Source organism: Oculina patagonica, chromosome 2, assembly GCF_052425735.1.
Source record: "Oculina patagonica isolate OP01 chromosome 2, crgOcupat, whole genome shotgun sequence".
In the NCBI taxonomy this organism is placed as follows: Eukaryota; Metazoa; Cnidaria; class Anthozoa; order Scleractinia; family Oculinidae; genus Oculina; species Oculina patagonica.
In genome coordinates this window covers 13,511,822-13,535,201 of record NC_135759.1, presented here as the reverse complement: position 1 = coordinate 13,535,201, position 23,380 = coordinate 13,511,822, and the positions used below count along the sequence as shown (strand labels likewise).

The window sequence follows — 23,380 nt, the reverse complement described above, 5'->3', positions numbered from 1 at the left end:
GTAGTGACAATATGCTACCCATCGGGGTAGGAAGAATTCCTTCGGTATTAGTGTTAGAAGAAAAAGGAAAGAACGGTGCTTTGGATTAGTTTAGCCTATCATTGCATTTAATTTTAAGTTTATTATACGAAAATCGACTCAATTCTTTTTAATTGTACGCCCGGAGTGAATTTAAAGACACATACAGAGCGTACGAAATGTTTCAATGGGTACCCCCTGAGAACTATTTTGTCATTAACCTTGATTGAAAATGCAAATGAGTCGCTTTCCTGATTGTAATATAGTACAAGACGGCGCTCAAGTAAGTCAAGCATGTTAGGATGTTTACAAGTTTCTAGCGCCAGGAATCCTGCTATATTATGTTGGAAAAGTTATAACACGAGTGAATTGAAGTGCCTCATTTATGTTGGTTGAAGGGTCGTGCGTTCTTCGTTCATCAGTCACCTAACAACGAACTTCTTTCACGCCGCGCCGTAATGAAAACAGCTTTGACAAATCTCATCTTTGTGTTGCTGTTGTGGTTTGGATGTGGAGTCGGCCCTTCATTAAACTGCCCGCCAGAATGTGGGTGTGAAGATAAAGAAAATGGCTTTTTAGTGAACTGTGCGAACAAGGGATTCGAGTCGCCGATAAATCCTAATGATCTTCCAGCTAACACGTTCGAATTGTGAGTATAAAGTCAGTGTGTAGCCAAGTGAACGGACTTGATTAGTTCAGTCTCAGATTATCTTTGTCTTTGCCGGGTTTCTTGTATTAACCTTGTTAGGAATTGTGCTCAAAGTGTGTAGGTAATGAAATAAATTTTTAGGGTTTAAGAAATACCCGGGTAAGCCCCAAAATAACTAATTTTCATCTTTGAGTAAGCTTACATACAGAATATTCATGTTTTGCCTGTTTGCTTCCTTTGCAGAGATCTGTCAAATAATAAGATACAAAGCTTAAAAAACAATGCCTTCAAAGGGAAAAATCTGACAAGGATTAGAAAACTGTAAGTCTGATCTGTGTGTTAGTTATCGTGCGAAGAGTCAGTTCATTAGTTTTTTATGACCAATGAACTAAACATGACCAGTTTGTATTTTAATATGCATGCACATTAAAGTGATCCTTTTGTTATTTTCTGAGTAGTTTTCATTGTTCAATTTGTAATGCGTCTCAGTGGTTTGCTTAAAATAGTAGGCCAATATTCATAAGTTGAACAGTCAGTAGAGGTCAATATCATTCTGTACCTGTAGACATACCTTTCTACAAAATGAACATAGATTGACGCGGCCGTGCTTTAACGTGAAAGGAATTTATAATTTCCTTCCGATCCGATTCTAGGCGTTTCTCTCTGTTCTTCGAGACAGAAATATAAGATTACTAGTAGAGATCAAAATTGCGAAAATCTTTCTTTATGATGGTATGCATCAGTTTATTTTGAAAACAATCTTCTTACTCGCTATTCCAATCGGCATTTTTGCGTGCCCGGCGTTGTAATGAACTACAGATAGAACGCGTCAATCGACACAATAATATTAACTGGCTTTCATCCTGATCGAATAAAAGTTCCCATTTCCCACAATTAAGCTTGCCTTAATATCTTTGCAATATTTATTTACATATTTTATTTGTACTTCCGATGGGAATTAGTTAGCTTGCGAGGATTTTATTCGAAAATCCTTATCTGTTTTAATTTGTTTTGTTTCAGAATTTTGTCCGGTAATGGACTACAAACGATTGCACCAGATGCTTTTTCTGGACTAAATAAATTAGCGAGGATGTGAGTGGTATTTTAATCATTTTTCAGTCTTCAATCAAACTCATGGAATAACAAACGATTGTCTTTATGGCTTAAAATAAATTTGGTCTCTGCATTTTAATGTATGTAGGTGTTTCAAATATCTTTCTTTTGTGTTGTTTTATTTGTTTTTCCTTATCCTTCTTTCGAACTTGATTTGATGTGCTTCATTATGGACTAGTTCTCTTTAACCCTGAAAAATGCAGAGTAAATCTAGTACAGCATCCTTTAATTAAAGAATTAGTGCACCATAATTCCCCTGATCTCAGATGTTTCCCAAGATAAGACAAGTAAAGGGTGTGTATACAGCTTACTTGTTAACCCTGTCACTAGCTGGCAAATATAACTTTGGCCTTGCACACACATGGACACCATAATAATTTCATCTTCTAAGTAACCACATAATTTGGCAACAGAATTTCAGAATTAACTGAAACACAAAAGGGTATAAAGCCAAAAGTAAGTTCAGAAATTTTAATGTCAATTTGAAGGGGTGCCTCCCCCCTCTCCCCCCCCCCCCCCCCCGCCAGAAAAAGATCTATTATGATTGTGTTGTGGTGTTAAGTCAGAGCGAGGCTTTTAAGAATAAACAGTCACGCACTGGGGGACTTGAAGGTCTCTCACCCATATGGCGAGTGCTCTGAAATTATTTTTTTAGTTTCCAACCCTGCTTTAAGCCCGGCGTATCCAATCGAACAAAATCGAACCAAAAATCAATCAAACCCAATCAAACACCGATCGTTCGATTGGGTTCGGTAATCGAACAAAATTGAACATCTATTTTGCTGTGAGTTTGAGTTTCGAACCAATCAAACACAATCAAACTCAATCCGATTCGTTTTTTGTTTGGAATTTGTCTCTTTAAAAATAAATCACGCAGGGGTTATCAGGGGGACGGTGCACCGTACAAATGTCCACAATGTAAACAAACAGGAGCTCAGAAATATCAAACTGAGTGCAATTGTCGACTGTTCGGAAATCGAACGTTCGATTTTGTTCGATTGACCAAATTTTATTGTGAGTTCGATTATGTTCGATTACCGAACCCAATCCAACGATTGGTGTTTGATTGGGTTCGATTACTGAACGTTTGATTGGATATGCCAGGTTTAAGGGAGTGAATGCTGGAGTACATACAAATGACTTTGCACATGTAGCTAGCCTTGTTTGATGTTTTACTTGTCCTCAAGCCTCTTTGTGTGTACCAAACACAACATTGGGTTCAAAGCACTGAAATGTTGTTGAAGTCATGCAATATAGCAGTGGTGTTTCCTGATACTTTTTAGTCTCTTGAAGCTCTGGAGGCAGTAGGATGAACTCTTTTTGCATTATCTTGGTCAAATAATTTTTTACTGTTTTATGGTTTTATTTTAATTATTAGTAATTACTTGTGTTTCAGTGATCTTAGCCACAACAAATTGACCTTTCTGAATGAAAGTATCTTCGGAAAGCTGAGAAGCATTAAAGTCATGTGAGTTTTTTCATTTGTAATAAATTATTTATCTAACAATTTAAATGATAAATTTTGTTTCTTCACTTGAGATAATTTCATGTATCTCATAGTCCATACGTTCAAAACATAATTTTAAAACTCACCTGTTATTTGGCAAGGCAAACTATGTGTGTCAAAGCCTTTAGAGACCAACAGTGAGCCATCTTAAATTTTTAGTGCTTTCAATTGGTATACCTCATTAGTGGCTTGTCTGTTGTGTTTACATACCGGTATGTACTTGTAGAAATCAATAATCTTGATTTATTGGTAGTTTTGTATTAATTGCGGCGTATAATTTTTGTTATTTTCTTTTTGGCCATAGCAGCAAAAGCAGCAATCACACTCAGTTTTTTTAGCCTATGTAGCCAATCAGGTTGCAAGTTTGCCAAGTCAGCCAGCAAGTTTAATGCCATAATTATACTGGCATCGTGCAATTATGTATTACCTTTTACGGCTTTGTTGTTTTATTTTCACTTATACATGTAGTATTTATTTAATAAAACCCTTGTTATTTGTATTTCAGTGATCTGTCAAATAACCAATTGCTCATGCTTAATAAAACTGATTTTTATGGATGCAAGAATCTCAAAACCATGTAAGTTTATAAAGGTTATGTGTAAGATTATGTGCAGTTTGTATACACTTATGACTTATTTACGTACAAACTTATATCATGATGGATATTTGCTCAGAACTTGAGTTTGGATACCTTAAATGATCTAATAAACATCCAGGCATCTGTTAGATTTTGGGGGTCCTAGAGGGGGTGTTAATTAATAGATATAAGGCTTTTATTAAAGAGAGGTGTCTATTTCACTTTAACTGTAATAACATCAACAAAACAAATAAGACATGCAGATTGCTGACGGTGTAATGTAATAGAAAACACAGTTTGTGAGTAGAAGATGTCTGATTCAAACAGGAAACTAAATTGTGTGTTATACTTTACGGAGCATTTCCTTGGTTTTTAAGGCAATTCTTGTGGGGTGGGGTGGCATCCATTAGACACCAGCATTACAGGGGGTGTATAAACCAAACTCTGTACCTCAAAGGAATGTGTTTATTAGATACCAGGCATTTATTTAAAATTAGGCATTTTATTAGATCATTTACCATACATGTACTTTGAAGTGTAGATGTTGTGGTTTAATTTTATGTTTGGTTTAAAATTTTTCAAACCAGTTTGCTTTTTATTTCCTTTTGTTTCAGATTATGATAATGAATATGAGACAATAGAAAATAAAAATCAAACTGGTTTGAAAAATTTTAAACCAGGGATAAAATTAAACCACAACATAGACACCGACTTTACAATACAACAAAGCTGATAGTAAAAATATGGGAACCTGGATAGAAAAAGTACAGCAAAATATTTGAATCCAGCCCCAAAACACAGATCTGTCAATACTTTGAATAAAATAAGTTTATAAAATAAAATATTACCGGAAGTTTTTTGCATTTACTAAGAGCAATAGGACGAACTCCGCAAATTGTAATAATTTTATATTAACATGATGGTCATCAAGTTCACAGTTTTTTAATAGTGGGTTAATACCTTATTTTCTTTTTATTTATACATGTAAATCTATGCATTGGTTTAGTTTTAGTTTGTTCTTGATTCTTTTAAACTATAAATTATATGACTTGGGCACTTGTACTGTTAAAATCGTCCAGTTTTTCTAGAGCTGTTAAAAGCTGTTAAATTTTTTATCACTGATGTAAATTTTTTAAATAAATGTTAATTCCACTTTTTAATAAATAAATATTATTAAACTGTAAGGCACAATGAGCCATGGATATGGCGCTATATAAATCTTTTTTATATTGTTATTCAGTTTGTTATTTTGATCACTTTTATTTTCCTTTCCTTCCAGAGACCTGTCTTCCAATAAACTGTCTCTTCTTTCTGAGGGATTATTTAATTTCCAGCATAAAAACCTAAAGAAAATGTAAGTACATGTGCACAATAATTTACTATGTCCTTTTGTCAAACTTGTACTGTAGCAACAAATGACATAGAATATTATTTTTTGTATTTTATCAATAATAAATGATGGCATTGCAATTTTTTGAATAATCAATATACATGTTCACAATTTAGTTTTATATCAACCTTTTGTGGTAAACAACTCCAGATGTGCATAATGATCATTAGAATATTAAATTAAATTTATTTAAATAAATAAATTATTACTTTTGTTTTCACTTCATATAAATATAATTTATCTGAAAAATAATCTCACTTCTTTTGAGAATATTATTTTTTGTACATAAAGAAAATAACCTTTATCCTTCATTGTCTGAATTAACTTTTTTGAACTAGAAAGTTGGCTTATGTTATTATATTATTATCTTGTGAAATGCATGCCTGAAAAATTAAATAATAAATAATATTAAAACTGAGGGGCAGATACATAAATTTTTAATCCCAAAAAAGGGAAATGTGGTTTCAGTTTGAGAAACAGAATCTTTAATGTTCTGCTTGTTGTGTGTTTAATTGAACTTTGTCTCAGGAGAATATTATTCAGTTTTAAAGAAAATCTAACTTATCAACTATGGACAAAATTGAAGCAATTCGCAATGGGCAGTGGTATGTGGTATGTGATTTAAACAGAGTCCTCGAGGAACTAGTGAAGATTTGCAACCTTATGAAAACAGCTGTTAAATTTATCACTGTTCAGGCAGAAGAAGGAAATTTGTCAACTGAAGGCCTAGCAAAAATGATAGTTACTCTGAAGTATACAATGACACGGATAGAGGATAATGTTACCAAGCTTGTGCAGTTTATGCGCCAGTTGATTTTGACATTTGACAAAGTCATTTTGGTGATGCATAACAACATAATGGCAGAGCACAATGCAGTCAAGGATATGCTTAATAAAGTCGTAGAACCATCACGTCATCAGCTGAGTGAAAGTACAAAGCATTTGGTCAACAAGACGAAAACAAAGTCTATGAAGTCACAACCCAAGTGTGTAGAATCTGATTTACTGTAACTATTAGTGTTTGAAAATGTGTTGTCTTCTTTGGAGACTGTGGATGACTTAATTTGCTAATCAATGGCTGTAAAAACAATCCCTTGAACCAGCGAAATACATGTAGCATCTGTACATATTTGTAGAAACCATAGCTGAAGTCCAATAAAAGAGGCAAAACATGCCATTTGAAGTGATTATAATTTATTTTTTTAAGAATTTAATAAAATTATAAATTATTAATTTGTAAAAAAAAAACACCAAGTAAGAAAACACACACTGACAGCCTTCTATAAGACAATTTACAAACACAAAGCTAGCATGAGCTTCTGAATGGGATGTATTGATGGTGCAAGCAAAGAGAATTGACATTTTTATAATCAAAATAAACTAGTGATTTTCCCTTCTCTTTTTTGATAATTTTCTAAAGTGAATACTTTATTTACCCTCGGATTGTAGAGTAGCTTTTAACATAGCTAATATCTCCGAGCATTTCAACAGTACAACGGCACAATGGGCAAAGACCAGATCACAACACCGGGAACTCCATGCCCTACTCTTTACGAAAGAAATAGGAAACATTTCTCTGTCTTTCTATCCAGTGAATTTGCCAGGGAGAACTCAAAAAAGAGCTGTGGAAACACAAGCCTCTCATTCTCCCAAACTCCAATTCATGTTTCTAAATCTCAATGAAACACGAAAAACTGTTTTCTCTATTTCTTAGTAAGGTGCTCTTTAATTGTGTGCTCTTGTTTTGTATGAGGCTATGTTAATGTGGCTATGACAACTCAACTTATATTGATAAATGAAATATAAATGTCCTCTTTATTTTTCATAAACTGATCTTAATTGAGTTTGGAGAACATCAAAAGTTTTTGTGTAAATACAAACCCTGGCCACTCCATTCCTGCCAACCCCCGGAGTACAAAAATCTGGAGACTGTGTCTTCCTAGAATGTTTTTAACAACAACACCAGAGAATGGGAGTAAACCTTAAAGTGTATATGACATAAAAAATATTTTCTGCTTATTTGAAAGGCCTTTTGAAATACAGAAGAATGGCGTTTTTCTTTTCGAAATATCTTTTTTCGTTTCAGAGATATTGATGTTTTTGTATTATGCAAATTAGATCAGTGATGACGTCACAAGATTTGACTGTAAAAAATGGTAAAATACTGAATAAACAATATCTCTATTTGTCATATACACTTTAAAAATCAGACCAGGGTTGGTGAGGAAAAACTTGAGGGGAGTTCAAATTAAACTGAATTGAAGGGCTGTAGCATTAACTTCTTGAAAATAAAATAAAATGAATAAAGCCTTAAAAGTCCATTGTATTAAAGGGGTAAAATGTGATTTATTCTCTTGCTGGAACTCAACAAGTCATTAATAACATAAAAAGAAAATTAATTACCATCATCAGAAGGTTGTAGGCAGCATGTTCCACAATGAACCAAAATTATATTATTTCTAAAGTTTGTTTTTTTTCTTTCCTGAGAAATAACATTTATTTACCTTCTGACTGATTATTAAATTGTTGATTTTAGTGACCTTGATTTGAATCCTCTGATCTGTGACTGTAATCTGAAATGGATGGTTAAATGGATGGCAGCAAATGATAGAAGAGACCTTAATGTGCAAGGCAGGTGTGATCGTCCTTTTAGGATGAAGGACAACAAAGTTGCACAACTCAATAAGAAGGAGATGGTGTGTGGTAAGGGGCTGATCGTAATTCTCTTGTTCCTAAATGAGCAAGTGCAATATGCAGATGATGCCTTGCACATTGCTTTTATTACAGAGCTTTTATGACTTGATTCTGGTACTTCTCACGGTATTTAGTGCAAATTCTAATCTTTGCCTTTTTTCTTACAGACAAACTTAAGCTTCCAGTGATGTCCTTTGGCCCACAAGGTGATCAAATTGCTTTTAAGGGAGACAGTACCACCTTTGTCTGCAACTCATCCTGGGTGCCTGGTATGCAGATCACATGGTACAAGGACAATAAACTGATAACTCATGACCCTAACGACAAACGGAAAAACATACTGTATGAGTTTGACTCTAGCAAAGTAGTGAACTCTACTGTTTTGGACATTATGCAACTCACGGTGGAAGACAGTGGATTTTACAGCTGCAATGTTACTCATAAGGGAGGCTATCTACACATGAGTACATCTCATCTAGCTGTCATCCCATCAGATGCCAAATTCTGTAGAGCAGCTTCAACAGAAACAGACAGAGGAACATTCCACTGGCATCACACAGCCCCAGGAGGATTTGCGTTCTTGCCATGTCCTGTTGGCGTAATTAGCAGCTTGTTAGATCATCAGGGAGCTGAAATTATGGCCAGACGAAACTGCTCTTTAGAAGGCCTCTGGATGGCAGTTGAGGCAGAGCCTTGTGCCCATGCTAATGAGATAACTCGTGCACTCTATGATCTAAAGCAGGTGAGATGAAACAGTTCCAACAAAACAGTGCTGTTGTAGTCTTCTTGTGGCACATTACCATACTAAAGAGACTCTAGCTCTGGGCGGCTCCAACTGTTGTTTTAGAGACCTGTCCGTCTTATAGGGAGTTTAATTACAGTAAAATGACTGAAAAATGGCAGGGACTGGACCAACACCAGGTTTTCAAGGTGTCGGTCTTATAAATGTGTCCGTTTAGAGAGAGTTCACTGTATACAGTGCATAATTATACAATCATGTAGGTATAGGAAAGAGTAGGTGGGTATACCTGCAAAGTCTCACACCTTAGGCCTGAGTCTCACGTCTGCAAGCTAAAAACTTTGATCTCACGCCAACTCACGCTTATGAAAACATTTCTCACACCGAGTCGAATAATGTGAGTTATTACAACTGCAAGGAAAAAAAAACCCCCGGGAAACCCCATCCCCCAACTGGCACACTTTCCAAAATAATGTGAACTCAAATCATGTGAGAAAAGAAAACTCCATGTAAAATGAGTAAATATCTACATGTATACTTTCCATGAAATCTCAGAGTTTTGAGAAGAAAAAGGATGGGGAAGGAGGTCTTGTTTAACAAAACACATCCACGCACTGGGATCGGGATATGTTTGGAACGTCTTTGCAGGCTTTTAGCCAGGTGGGATCCCAGGAGTCCTATGGACAGCCACTTTTCAGAGAAAATTAATATGAATAACTGTATACCGGTACATTTTTTTTAGCAAATTTGGAAATCTTAAGATACCTTTGCACTCATAACTGCAGAAAAACACCTTGCATGCTCCTCAGGCCCTCCTATAGGGACAAAGTCAGGCCTTATAAAAATTTTGGACTCCCTCTTTTTAAATCCTGGCTAAAAGCCTAAGTCTTTGCAATACTTCGGACATCTTCGGAGAACTTCGGAGATGGTCATATGGTCTTTGGAAATCCTGGCACTTTTACGATAAAAATGTCACGCCTTTGACCCAGAAAAAGTTGGCAGGTATAGGTGGGTTGTCAACTATGAGGACGTGATGGTAGATTTCAGACACGAATTCAAAGAAAGATGGTGCATGAACATCAGGGACCATGGTACATGTTAACCATAGCACATGTATGTTGGTTGTTAGTCCCATTTTATTTCTAAATCACCACTTTAATCACTTTGATTGTTATCCATGTAGTCCTAACCAAGAGGTTTAACGTGGGAAACATGAATGGTCAGGTGTACTTGTAGTATAGTTATGGACTTAACAGTTAAGTGTACTGCATTGGAGCTTACCAATATTTCTTTTCTTTTAACCAGAAAACAGTCAATGACACAACAGTCAACGCAGTCAGTCATCAGTTACTGAACATTTCCAAACGAGCAAGAGAGTTTAGTGATCCCTTAGATGTCATATATGCAGCTGTAGTTGTGGAGAAATTGGCACAAGTCATTGGAAGGGATGAATATGTAAGGAGCATGCAGATATTTGGCATTAACTTGCATGAATTCCCAGGGCTCGAAACTAACAGTGTCACTAGCCACTGGCCACTACATGTAGGTTAGTTAGCTCAAAGGTTAGTTTCGAGCTCTAAACTGCAACTCGAACACAAACAGTCATTAGTCTGCCTTTCAGTTCACTAGGGTTTTTTTCCTGGGGAATATTACTAATAAACAACACATGACTGTATTTAATCTTTTTACGTTGCAAGTGTAACAACCTGTGTAGGAACTTAATATGTAGTGATTTTTTTGCCAAAAGTAGAGACTGATAAACTTTTCATGTAAGTTGTGAGCCTATTGAGAGTCCCCCCCAAAATCAAACTGGCTGCTTTGCAGTAACATCTGATTGTTTAGAGTACATTCCTAATATACCTGGCATGAATAGTTGCGATTAAGCTTGTGTATTGCATGCCTTTGCTCTCCTGGGTATTCAATGTCAATCTCCCTCATTTCAGCTAAATGAAAATTTGGTTGACACCATAAGTAACATCATGGAAACTGAAGTAGCACTATTACAAGAAGCTCAACGAAGATCAAAGGCCTGTTCAAGGTTTGTGCCCTTAGTTTATTATGTCTTAGAAGATAATAATAATAATAATAATAATAATAATAATAATAATAATAATAATAATAATAATAATAATAATAATACCAATAAATTGTTATATTATAAATATTTTCCTGCTAAATAACGTGGAAATAATTACGATCAAATGTTCCTTACAGATTATCTTAATAAGAGAAAAAGATCTTATTCACTGTGATAATTTGCTATTAGATGATTTAAAAGTTTCAAGATTGCACTTGCGTTGTGGGGGCTATTAACTTTCAATTAAGTCATGTGAGGCAGGAACTGCCCAAAGTACATCTTTTCCTCCATCCCCACTATGGACTACACTCTTGGTGTCTGCCCATTCTGAAATGTTGGGAAAGAACCAATTGATTCTCACCTGACCACACACAACAACAACTACTTCCTTTTATTATTATTTTAAGAGGGTCTTAACAGAATATATTTACAATATGTTTGCTCAATAATCAGACAAATCTCAAAAACAGAACATACATGTATGGTTTCTAATTCCATTCAGTAACCTGCTAACACAGGGCCAGGGAGACAGTGGGAAAACAGTTTTATTTCCTAACTTGCTCTAGCCATAAAAGGCAATCTTCTCTATAGGGAGAAGCTTGAGATGGCACGCTTCAAGGAAAATAAAGCAACCACTCAGTGTTCTGATCCCCTTAACACTGTTGAATACTGCCACCAAACAAGCAAAAACCCAAAACTAAAAAGTAAAAAGTACTAAATCTTATTAAATAATCTAAAGTTGAAAGATACTGTACTCTGTATGGCAAGTTACAGACCCTTGTAGATGAAAAAAAGGGGGTTAAAAAATTAATTTTGGTTCCATTAAATAATGTGAAGCCCACACGGTTTTACTCATTGAATGCCCAGCTTTCTTCTTTGTGTAAAAAAATCTGTAAATCTTATATCTAAGTGACAGTAATGTTAACTGGTTAATAAGATTAACTGCTTTATTTTGCATTTCTTCTTTGCAGCATGGTGATTATTCTTGACTTACTTGCCACAAGATTCCCTATGGACCTCGAGCGTGATGTGACATTTGTATCCAATAACATTGCAGTTTATGTTGTGCAGATCTTGGAAAACTGATCTTGCTGGCAAGATGTGCTATGTAACAACAGGCAAGGGTTCAAGGCTCAAGGATATTGACTGCAGACCTTGTATTTACAACACATCCTGTATAAAACAAAAGGTGGGTATTCTTTCCTGTTAAACAACTGTAGGCAAGCTCACAGTAAAATGACAAAATATCCATTCACTCATGATAACCACCAAAAGAAATCATTATTAATTTTATTTTCAGCTAATTACATTGTAAGCAATTGCTCCCATTAAAATTCTGCTGACATTATTTAGTACTAGCCTTTGTCATGGGATGGGGGTAGTTATCCATGTATTGTGGTTTAAATTTGCTTTTAGGTAAAACATTTTCATCCAGTTTGACTTTAATTTTACTTTGTGTCATGCTCATTATTATCATTATTGTTTAATGTTAGTATCTGAAAAATATGAAAATCAAGTTGGTGTATAACCGTGAAAGTTACCCTAGACAGACTTAAAGCACATTATTTGTACTGGTAATTTCAAGGAAAAGTATCTTGTGTAGCGATTGCCTGACTTTTATAATATTATGTTTTCATTCTTCTATTCTTATTTCAGTTGGTCGACACAGCCATTTATCTTCCGCCATCACTGTTTCAGCAAATTCCATTGGATGGCTCCGTGAAATTTCAGTTTATAGTCTACTCCAATAGTAAACTTTTTCCTGAAATTACAAATGGAAGTGAAAATGAGAGAAACAGAGAAGTGTCCAGTAGTGTAATGTCAGCACAGTTTGGTGAGTAAATAATAATGGCTGGTTATTTGAGATAGCCACAGAGTATCAGTCAATCAATGTGATGACTGGAAGTCAGCAATCAACCAATCACAACTCAGAGCAATTAATTATGTGCCCTTGGGCAAATACTGAAAACTGACTTGCAGAAGACCAATTTCCTTTAGACTGGTTTTCACTCGGCATATCCACCGATGTTCGCACATAAAGAAAACAAATTCACTTAGGCCCCATCCACACTGACCCGGGTAAATTTGAAAACGCAACTGTCCACGGCCAACCATCCACACTGAAACGGCGATTTCGATCACAGAAAACGGAGCTTTTAAAAAACGCTCACCAGTGAAGCATATCATTTTCAAATTTACCCTAGTTAATGTGGACAGAAAACATTTTATGCGGCGTTTTCAAATTTCTCCGTTTTCAAATTTACCCGGGTCAGTGTGGATGGGGCCTTAATCTTCTTGTGCTCTCCTCAAGGACAAGAAAACAAACATCAACAGTTCATGTGCTTGTGTTTATTACCCGTGAGGACAGCATAACAATCTTGAATGAGTGTTTTTTCTCTTATACACTTATGCCTATGCATGTTTGTCACTCAACTGCTTGACCGTTCAACTAGCTAAGATACATAAAAAGTGACCTTCCTGTGTCATCAAGCTTTCTAATTTGCTCTGTCCCACACAGTAACACGCTTATATACCATATGCATCATCAGATCCTTTCTTATGCTGTCCGCAAAGCACCCCACCCTTATTTGTTTGCTCTTTGTTTTAACTAAGAATTCTGTTCTCCCAATTTACATGCGTAACTTTGGTTCCAGGTGGGATTCAACTGACAAACCTTTCCCATCCAGTGATCCTTAAGTTCAAGAATCATCAGGTTTGTTATTTATTGTTGATAATGATGCTGTTAATGTTGTTGATGTTTATTTTCATGCTAATGTTTTGTTGTAGATGTTAATGATGTTGACATTGATGTTGTTGAGGTTTTGAACATTGCACCCTGGATACATAATCTGCAGACTGCATTCTTAAAATTCCTCTTTTTGGATGATTATAAGTTTGTACCTGTAGCAAAACAACAATTAATTTAATAATGAATGCGTTTTTTATACTACAAACGTACATTTCCTTTAATAACTCACTTAACTTTTCTTTTTGTTATTTGTAAACAAAAACAAACGTTGCCTTATTAAACTCTAACAGTTCTCTTCTCTGCTGGTCAAACCTTTTTTTTACTTAAATACAGAATGGAAAGGAGCCCATACCGATCTATTGGGACCATGGCGGTAATGGTAAGTGTTGGCACTGACACTGTTATGTGTGATATGCTTGTGAAGTCGCTGGAATACCTTTGTACTGAATTACTCCGTGAAGGTCTTTAAGTAGCTCACTCTGGAATGGATGTAAATTATCTATCAATAATTTACTTCCATTTCTATTTTTCTTACTGTTCAGCTTCTTGTTTAATTGATATGTACAGTGCATCACTTCGCCATGATTGAAAAGTTCTATTTATAGTCAAGAACAATGTGACTCTGTCTGATTTCTTTTTTTGTGTGTGTGTGTTGTAGGTGGACTTGGAAGTTGGAAGAAGAATACTGACTGTAGTAAAATCTTATCCCAAGGCAACAATACAATCACAAAGTGTTTACAGTTTTCCAACAAAAACTTCTTTGCTGTCATGATGGTAACTTCCTTTCTCCCGTATTACGATTCCTCTTAAATTTAATTTAACCCGCATTACAAAAAGCTTTGCTCACTGTTTCTGTGCTTTGAAGAAAAACACGAATTTAAAAAACAGTGAATTCTATGCAGCTAATCACTAGCCATTGGTGAATGTTTACTGTGGAATGCGCCTGTACAGTGATTCACTTTGAAATTTAAGGGAATGGAAAATAGCTTATGAACAACACGCTTTCATAGATTTTTTAACTAAAAAACTTAGCCTTTTTATGGGTGAACATGGTATGCTAGCTTTTTTCTTTTTCCCTGTCCTCAGTTCTGGTTAGTTCCAAATTCTCCCATGGTACTTGTAAACCGGTACAGAAAATGCTTCTAAAGCAGCAAAAAAAGTGTTTGCACTTGGTATAAGTTTATTGATCTGTTGTTTTTTTGTTTCCTTTGTGTAGAATGTAAGAAAACCAGTCGACACTGGAGCCAGTGAAAATGAGTCATGGTATCTTCTGCCATTTTCCTTGGAGCTGATAGTGTTTGTTGGTGCTGGTATCTCTGTACTCCTCATCTTAGCTACTCTGATAGTGTATGCCTTGATAAGGTACGCAGCTTTATGCTTCACTGTATGTTCAAAAAATGTACTGTGTTTATTCGTAGAACATTTCTGAGGTACTATCCAACTATCCAAGCTTCTTTTGTAATAGACAGATGGGGGAGTGGCTGGAAGGATAGGGGAGTTAGATGCCTTTTAAACTTACGTGTAGATAAATAACCGTTTTCTCCATACTGGAAGTCTTTAAACAATTTCGCCATCCATACCCTTTACCTCAAATACCCCCTTTACCAAATCTCAAACGCTAAAATCCTTCCGACAATAACACTCCCCCCCCCCCCAAAAAAAAAAAAAAAAAAAAAAGAAAAAGAAGCCCATGGATCGGTATTTAAATTTAGCTTTTACTTTACTTGTATACAACTCCGTCTGATTATAAGCCTTGTGTTGCGGAACTTATTTTGTATAATATGTCATTACAGTATGCTTAGAGACTTAACCACTGTGGAACTTGTTTTGGTTCATGTCATAATTTTAAGAGACTTTAACCATGCGGTATTCTTAAACGAACCTTAAATGTTTCAGCTGCAACATCCACTCCAAATATAAAACAAAATATTTTTTTTTATTCGCAAAATTCCTTCCAATACTCCCCCATGCCCCCAACCCCCGCCACCCCCCCCCCCAAAAAAAAAAAAGTGTGATCACCCCAAATAAACGTTTATTAAAAATAAGCCAACACTTATTATCAGAGTTTTACTGAGGTAACCAGGAGGAACCGGCGAGAAGAGTTTGTACAGTCCTGATAAAATTATCCTTGAAAAAACGACTACTTGAAATTATGCATTTCAGTAAACTTAGCTTGTGTTTTCATTTTCAGAGAGCTGCGGTTTGGAAGAGATGATGCCGCCATGTTGATGAATCACTGTCTTGCTCTTATCGTCACTATTGTGCTGTTTGTGACAGGAATCAATCACGTGACCAATGTTCTGGTTTGCCGTGCAGTTGGAGTGTTACTGCATTATTTCTTGTTGTGTTCGTTACTGTGGATCGGCTGCGGTGCAATTTGTCTTCACAGGCTGATAAGAACTGCCATTCAACCCGAGGAATTCAACCCTGTTCTTAGATATTATATGATTAGCTGGGGTAAGTTTGTTTGTGTTGGCCGTGTCGCATTTCTTAAGCCTATGAACGTGAAACCTCTACTAACTATGGGGAAACATACTTATTCCCTTGTGTGGCGCGTACATCTGTAGCTTCCCTTATTCCGTAAGCATGGAATACCAAAAGCTAAAGGGCATATATATAACAACGCAAATCTAAAAACAGTGGTTTAGTTATTTAAAATTCTGAAGCTATTGGAAAATAAAAACACGACATGCCGCAAACCGTGAAAGTTACCTCATTGATCAGAGATCCATAATATCTGTAATACAGAAAAAAAGCCAATGAGTTACGCATGCACGGGGTTTTGTTTCGTATTCTCTGTCCTTCTGCCTTAGAAAAATCGCTATGAAATAATTATAGTTTGCTCTCCCTTAAACAACTCACTTGATAGCTTCATCCTGGTCACCCCTGCGAGCAGAGACCTTTCTTTTCCACTGATATACTTCCCAAATCTTAGCCGCAGGGAAGTTAAAAGAGACTCTGCTCGCGGCACATTTTGTGTACAAACGAAGGTACTAAGTGATAATTTGAGCACTTTTTTGACAACAAATGCAGTAAAATCTCCGTGATAGCGCCCTTTAACTTGTCGGGTGAGAAACACGGGCAATAAGAGAAGTGGTCACAATAAGTGACAATGGTCACAATAAGTCAAAGTGGTCAAATGAAGAGGTCCGTTGTAGCTATAACAATCTCATCACGGGTAACTTATCTCCCAGCAAAGAGGAAGGGGGAGGCTTGAAAACCACCTTTCCTGATGTTGGATCTTAAAGCATGTGAATGCATCACCATTAAATTGATCAGAAGACGCATATGACCTTCATATGAGAACATTTGTAATAATCGGTCTAACAAGTTTATGCACTAATCTAAACGAGGTGTGCGAATATGCTACTATCTTTGACGTTCTTCTCATCCTCTACGATCGCCCGACAAGAAAATATTAACTAAAAATAGTATTTCAATTACGATACTAGCATAGATTTGCCATGCATTGAATTTGTGTTTTGTTCTTTTCAGGTATACCACTTATTATTTGTGGAATCACTATCGCCGGTAATCCCGATAATTACAATGTTGATGATTAGTAAGTATACAATTTATTAAACCCTCTAAATACTAGCAATTAGGCGAAATTTTAGTACCCTCTCACGTATTTGCGTGTCACGGCGTATAAGATCAAAGCCTGGGATTACATCCGCCTTGCAGGTTATTAGATAAAACACAAAAAGCAAAGGACATTGTATAATTGTAAGATTTTTAATTGAAATTGTATTCTTATCATTGGAATGAGGGCCATTAGCTTACCAGTGATTTAAGTTACTGTTATATGTAACCATCAATAAATAAAGTCGCTACTTCTACTACCACTACTATCCGAAAAGGAAACGAAACTTGGACGTAAAATTCCATCCGATAACAACCCCTTCCTCACTCCCCCCCAAAAATCTTCAGCATATATTATTACTTATATATTATTACTTGTTATTTCACTTTACAGCTGTTGGCTCAGACAGCATCCTTTCTATGGTGCATTCGTGGGTCCTGCCTGTTTGATTGTACTCATAGATTTGGTCCTATTTCTTCGCGTTTTCAACCTGATAAAGAGAACATACGGCACTGAAGAAACACCACAAACAAGCCAGGAAAATGAAGTGGAAACCGCAGCTGAAGACAACGCTCTGGTCATACAGTCAGAACCTTTAGCAAATGCTGATGATACCGGTGATACAGTGGATAAATCAGCTCTGCCAGATCAACGAGAAATGATCGATCATTTGCGAGGAAGTTGTGTTATTTTACTCTGTATCATTATCAATGTGGCACTTGGAGTCTTGTTAGTTGGTTACCAGCAGCCACGCGCCCTTTACATAGCCTTGAATTGTTTGTTTGCTGTGACACTTGTCATCTTAGGAGTTCTGGTTTTCATCTTTCATTGTTACAGAAAGGAAAGGGTTCGGCTTTTCTGGCGCAAGTGTTGCTGTAAATGCTCATGCTTTACCGACAAGCGATATGAAATCCAACAAGAATCTCCTCTAGCTCAAACTTCGGAAGAGCCGCAATTGCTCAGAACAGACACTGAAGCGGGAAACGGACAGGGGATGCAATTTACCGGGGAAGAAATTCACGGCGCTAAAAACCCGCTTTCCCAGGGAGATGAGGATTCACAATCGAACGTATCGTTGCCGTATTCAGCGGTTATACGAATTGATAAACAGGAGTATTTGGTGGAAAAAGAGGCCGAGGTTCTGACTGACAAAGCGCCATCTGTGTCAGACAAGCAGTCCTGCACATCGGCCCCACTTCCTATGAAATACAAGCCCCGTGGAAAACTTCTTAAACACCCCCCTGGCCATCGCCACAGCTATACTGAAAACACCCGTTTCCCCCCTATTATATCAGAAGATGGTCGTGCGCCCCTTGCCCCGCCTGAGGGAACTGCAAGTTCTGTCGATTCAAGCGTTCAGCTTCCTACAGACACTGCGTCCAACGTTGCTCCGTCCGAGTGTCATTCATCTGTGCGCGAGGCTGTGGAACCTCTCAATATATCACGAAATACTAACACGTCGTGTTCAGCCTCTGAGGTGTCAGTTCCAATAGATATTCCGCCTATGAAGAGGAGACCTCCGATACCCGGTTCATCCTCACAAGGCTCGGATGTGGCGCCCCCTCTCCCGTTTAAGGAAAGTTCGTAATCCAGTGCCTGGTGTTCAACCAGTCTCTAGTCCAGGAGGAGACACTCAAGATCTTCTCACCCATTACTCTATTGCCGAAGTAACAACCAATAGCATTCCACGGCAGATTCCACGTGATCACGTTGTGGTACGCGAACGGTATCACATTCCATACGAGCCACGCGCGCTTTCGGAAAAACCACGCGACCACTATCAGATTCTTCCTCTCCCAACGAACAGAAGAGATCACTATTTACTGCAGCCAGGACATGATGTCGGTCCAAATCCTCAGGATGGCCAGAATACAGGTCAAAGAACTTATGATCTTAACGAGGTACCGAGCCCGACTCAAGGACAGAATTTTTATCAGATAACACGTGACCAAAGACCCGCTCAAAGAGTGCATGATTTGTATCAGATAGCACGTGACCTGCCCCCATCTCCGAGGCCTACTTACGAGAATTATCAAGTACCACATGAGCAAATTCCACCTCAGATGGCACAGAGATCGCACGATCAAGCACAGAGACCACCTGACCTAAGCGTTGGTCAGAGATCATATGACCATTATCAGGTACCTCGTGATCACATGTCACGTGATCAGCAAACGTCTGGAAGACCATACGATTACATTCCAGTTCCAGTTGACCAAAATTCGGGTCAAAAACCGCACGAGCGTAGCGCGACACTAGGCCACGAGAATGAACGTGATCCAGTGCAAGCAGCACGTGATCAAAACGTGATAAATGACACTACTCGCAGTCCAACTCACGAAGCTTCGGAAAGGTCGCATGACCAATACGCTGGAGACGGACCCCGTGAGCAGCAACAGGCTGTATCTCCCGGCGAGAAATCGACAACAGCTGATAAAAGACCGGACGTGCCACTCGATAAAAATGGAGTCAGGCCTCAAAACGCTCCACGCGGCTCACGAGAACAACCCAACGGTATTCACGTACCTCGCCGTGAACGCCGGTCACGCAATCCTTACCAAATTGCTCGTAGCATACATCATAATCTTGGGATTGAAACAAGACAGCCACGCCGTTCTAATCGAGTGCCAGTCGAACAAAGGTCACAACCGCAAAAGATGTACGCCAAGGATGTTGCAACGAGTCCAAGTGAGACGCCAAAAGAGCGAACTCCACGTTCGTCTATGTCTTCATGGAAAGAAGACCGACCAAAACCTCAACAAAAGGAGTGGGCCGGTGATGTACCAAAGACTGCTGTGTTTGTTCCTGTACCTCACCTGAAGCGTGCCACGCCTGAACCGCCCCGCAATGAAACCAGTGTATAAATACCAGTATCATACACTACAGATACCAGGCAAGCACCAGCGTGTTTATATACAGAAAAGGCGGCTTGGCAATAGCCCTGAAGCGTCAAAGTTTGCCCGAGTAATGCCCAACGTACCAGTGTTCAGGTGTATTGGACTTAAGTGAAGACAACAGGCTCGCTACAGAACAGTTGTGTGCAGAGGAAACTGACTTATCATTTTAGTAGGACGAACAAATTATTGAATCACTCTGATCTTAGTAGTCAAACTAAACGAGAAGCCCGCTTAAAAAAATATCTATTTTTATTAATACTTGCATGTATGTCGCTCCTCCGGCAGTGTCAAATAGCCTCCCCCTCCTCTCCCCCGTGTGGTGTATGTGTTGTTAAGATATATCTTTTAAACTGTTAAAGGATGCAACTGAGTTTAAATCAGTCAAGTTATTTTTAGCTCGTGTGCATGCGCTGTCTCATACGTTCTCTTTGGCTCAGTATTTCCTCGGACAAACGATTGTGCAGGAAACTGTAAGAGGCTATATAAATAATGCCCTTTATTTAGGAGTTTTAACTGGGTGTAAATTTAAACATGGATGTGTTGTTAAACAAATAAAAGCAACTGAATAGTGTAGCATTTATACTGGTCTGTGAACACACCCTTGGTTCCTCATTATCTAAGGAGAGTACAAATTCAAGGGTCTGTTCCATGTAGCTGTACGACAAGATAAGCGGATGTTTGTTTGTAAAAAAATGACGTCCGTAATTGCGAATTTAACCCTGGTGAATAAAAACAACAACAAAAAAGACAAGTAAGCAGCAAAGCAGTCGTCGACATTGAGGGTGGATAAATGATACGCATCGCGGGAACTTTGCCCTTTTTTTCTTAAATATGAAGTGAAATGACCGCTTTCTGAAGGCACGCCTATGATAGGGATATAAATAGATATAAATAACCAGCAAGGAGTGAAAGTCCCCTCCTTCCAACCCCCACCCCACCAAAAAATCGTTCGGGGATATCTAACATAAAAAGAACAGTTCAACGTTTTCCAGTCCCTTACTTTCCCCCTCCCCCTTAGCTTCTTCTTGGTTTGAGTGAGAAAAACACCCAAATAAGGTAGACAGCTAGCGGGCTATATTTCGTGGCAGTCTATTTTTATATATGTAAATTGTTATTTATCTCTGAAAAAAGTGTGTAGCATTAAATGTATGTTTTAGCTCAAACGATTTTGTGTAATCTCTGCTAGTTTCAAACGTACCCAGGTTTTGCCGGCTCAGAGGGGCAAGCGGCTCTGGCGACGAGAATGTCCATCTCATGGACTGGTTCTCTCCTCCAACTCTCCCCAGGGAACCAACAAAAAGACGCGTCAGTTCTGAATCTAATATCACGCCAAATGGAAAGGTATTAAGTGTTTTTTGCAACCTCTGTCTGTCGACCACTAAGTTGTGCACCCACTTGAGTTGCTTACAAATCGGCGTCGTGTTTGCGGCGAGACCCTGGGAACGAGGTTTATTGCATTTTGGTTTAGTGATAGGAACTTTACATGTAAAACCAGCCTACTTCGTGCTTTGAAAGGCGGCTGTATTCACAGGCTACTTTGAAACAAATGAGGGCAATTCGGGGAGAGGTTCGTTTATGTTCATTTTATCCCTTAAACTGATTCGCATTCTCCTCCTTGTCCCCGTCCCCCCCCCCCCCCTTATTAAATTCACTTTTTCCCTAACATCTTTCACCAATGAGATATCCCTTGCTCCCGCAACATAATCCTTGAACTATCCCTTGAAATAGTTGATCATGTTTCCTCGTTCTTTTAATTCCCTTGGGAGACCATCACAAATACATTTTGTTGGATATTAAAATACCCCAAATCGGCAACAGAGGTCTTGCTATAAACGGTCTGAATGGGCCAAGGCGGAAATCTAGTATTTAGCGTGAATGCATCATTGATTACGGGGAGGGGGGCTCGTTTCTTATTTTATTCCATCCAAGATTGTGACTATCTTCAAGGTAAAGGTAAAGCCTGCTGTCGAGCCAAGTGGCTCATCAGACCGGAGCTTATCCCGGTTTTTGTAGCATTAAGCGGCTAGGAGTATTTCTACTCCCCCTGGATGAAATGTTAGTCCATCGCAGGGTTACCCCCCAGCAGTAGATTTGCCGATACCCGCATATACACCTGGGTGGAAAGAGGCACTATGAGAGTAAAGTGTCTTGCCAAAGAGCACAACGCAGCGCCCCGGCCAGGTCTCAAACTCGGACCGCTCGATCCGGAGTCCGGCCGGTACTATTAAACCATTAGGCCACCGTGCCTCCCACATCTTCAAGAGGAAGACACTAAGAAATCTTGTGCTTCTTCAGGGATAATCTAGCCTGCGTTGCAGACGAACAAAACCCCGGTATAGTCCTATATCGAGGATTCTGTGACACGTCCGGCTGCAACGCAGGCTAGGGAGAATCTAATGTCCCAAACTGTGGGGTAAAAGAGGCGAGGTGCTCGAACAGAGATCTAAAAACATACGATAGCATCCTCACTGGCATAAAGTGGTTGGTAGCTGCTCAAATGCTTGCTTACTTCAACAGCTAATGTTGACCCATAATATTTTTGTTAGCTGCATGAGTAAAAAAAAAAAAAAAAAAAACAAAAACAATTAGGACATCATACCCCTCAAGAAGGAAATCGTAGCGTGTTATTAACTGGACTGTTTCTCCTGGACATCGTACAGGAGAATACAAAAATGTCTTAAAATGCGTTGTTGCCCATGTAATATCAAAAGCATTTTTGTATAAAGCTGTTTGAGATCACGAGGTTACTATTTTTAGCGACTACTAATTTTAGCGATATTTTGTGAGCAAGATTTAGCGACTATTAAATTTAGCGATTGTTTCGTTTCCCATCGCCCGACCGACCCATTTTTTTCGAAAAGTAAAAAAGAAAAAAAAATCCAGTACTTCAATTTACAAGCACACGATCTTGTTTTATTAACAATAATTGGTATGATGTGATGTCTTTGTCTTTAATAAACATCGATACTACGTTATTTAAAGACGGTTTATAATGAATTACGAACGAAAACACCACGTTTTCGAGTTGACTTTGTAACCAGGCTTTCTTATTTAGCAACCTGGCCTTTTCTGGAACCCAGAACCCTTCAAGTGTTCATTCGTTTTTTTTTTTTTTTGCCCGACCGACCGACCCAACATCACAAGAGACGGGGCGATGGGAAACGAAACACTTTATTGGGATGGCCTAATTAAAAAAAAAAAAACAATTTTAATATATAGCTAAGATGAAAATAAATGATCAGTAATAGAACAAAGTCACTTAAAATTGAACGAACGTTACCATTGTCTAAAGAACAAAGTGAATTGCAAATGTTAGAAAGTCGTCCTCGCAGAGAAATCAGACATATTTTCCACGATGCCGGCGATCCCAGCTCTCTCCTAACCCTT

At 38.0% G+C, this 23,380-nt stretch overlaps 1 protein-coding gene and 1 pseudogene across 2 annotated transcripts; both read left to right on the top strand.

Moving 5' to 3' along the window:
* Positions 1 to 61: 61 nt before the first annotated feature.
* LOC144643050 (adhesion G protein-coupled receptor A3-like) lies at positions 62 to 20,566 on the top strand (annotated as a pseudogene). Its single transcript, XR_013568841.1, has 19 exons — positions 62 to 667; positions 911 to 988; positions 1,688 to 1,759; positions 3,177 to 3,248; positions 3,793 to 3,864; positions 5,144 to 5,218; positions 7,791 to 7,957; positions 8,116 to 8,690; positions 9,993 to 10,142; positions 10,631 to 10,725; positions 11,736 to 11,953; positions 12,421 to 12,598; positions 13,419 to 13,477; positions 13,847 to 13,892; positions 14,172 to 14,287; positions 14,730 to 14,875; positions 15,705 to 15,970; positions 17,009 to 17,075; positions 17,490 to 20,566. The product of XR_013568841.1 is annotated as an adhesion G protein-coupled receptor A3-like (transcript).
* On the top strand, positions 5,429 to 7,166 carry LOC144643052 (uncharacterized). The gene has a single exon (XM_078502183.1). The coding sequence runs from the start codon at positions 5,825 to 5,827 to the stop codon at positions 6,263 to 6,265; it is 441 nt and encodes a 146-aa protein (XP_078358309.1). The 5' UTR covers positions 5,429 to 5,824; the 3' UTR covers positions 6,266 to 7,166.
* Positions 20,567 to 23,380: the final 2,814 nt, after the last annotated feature.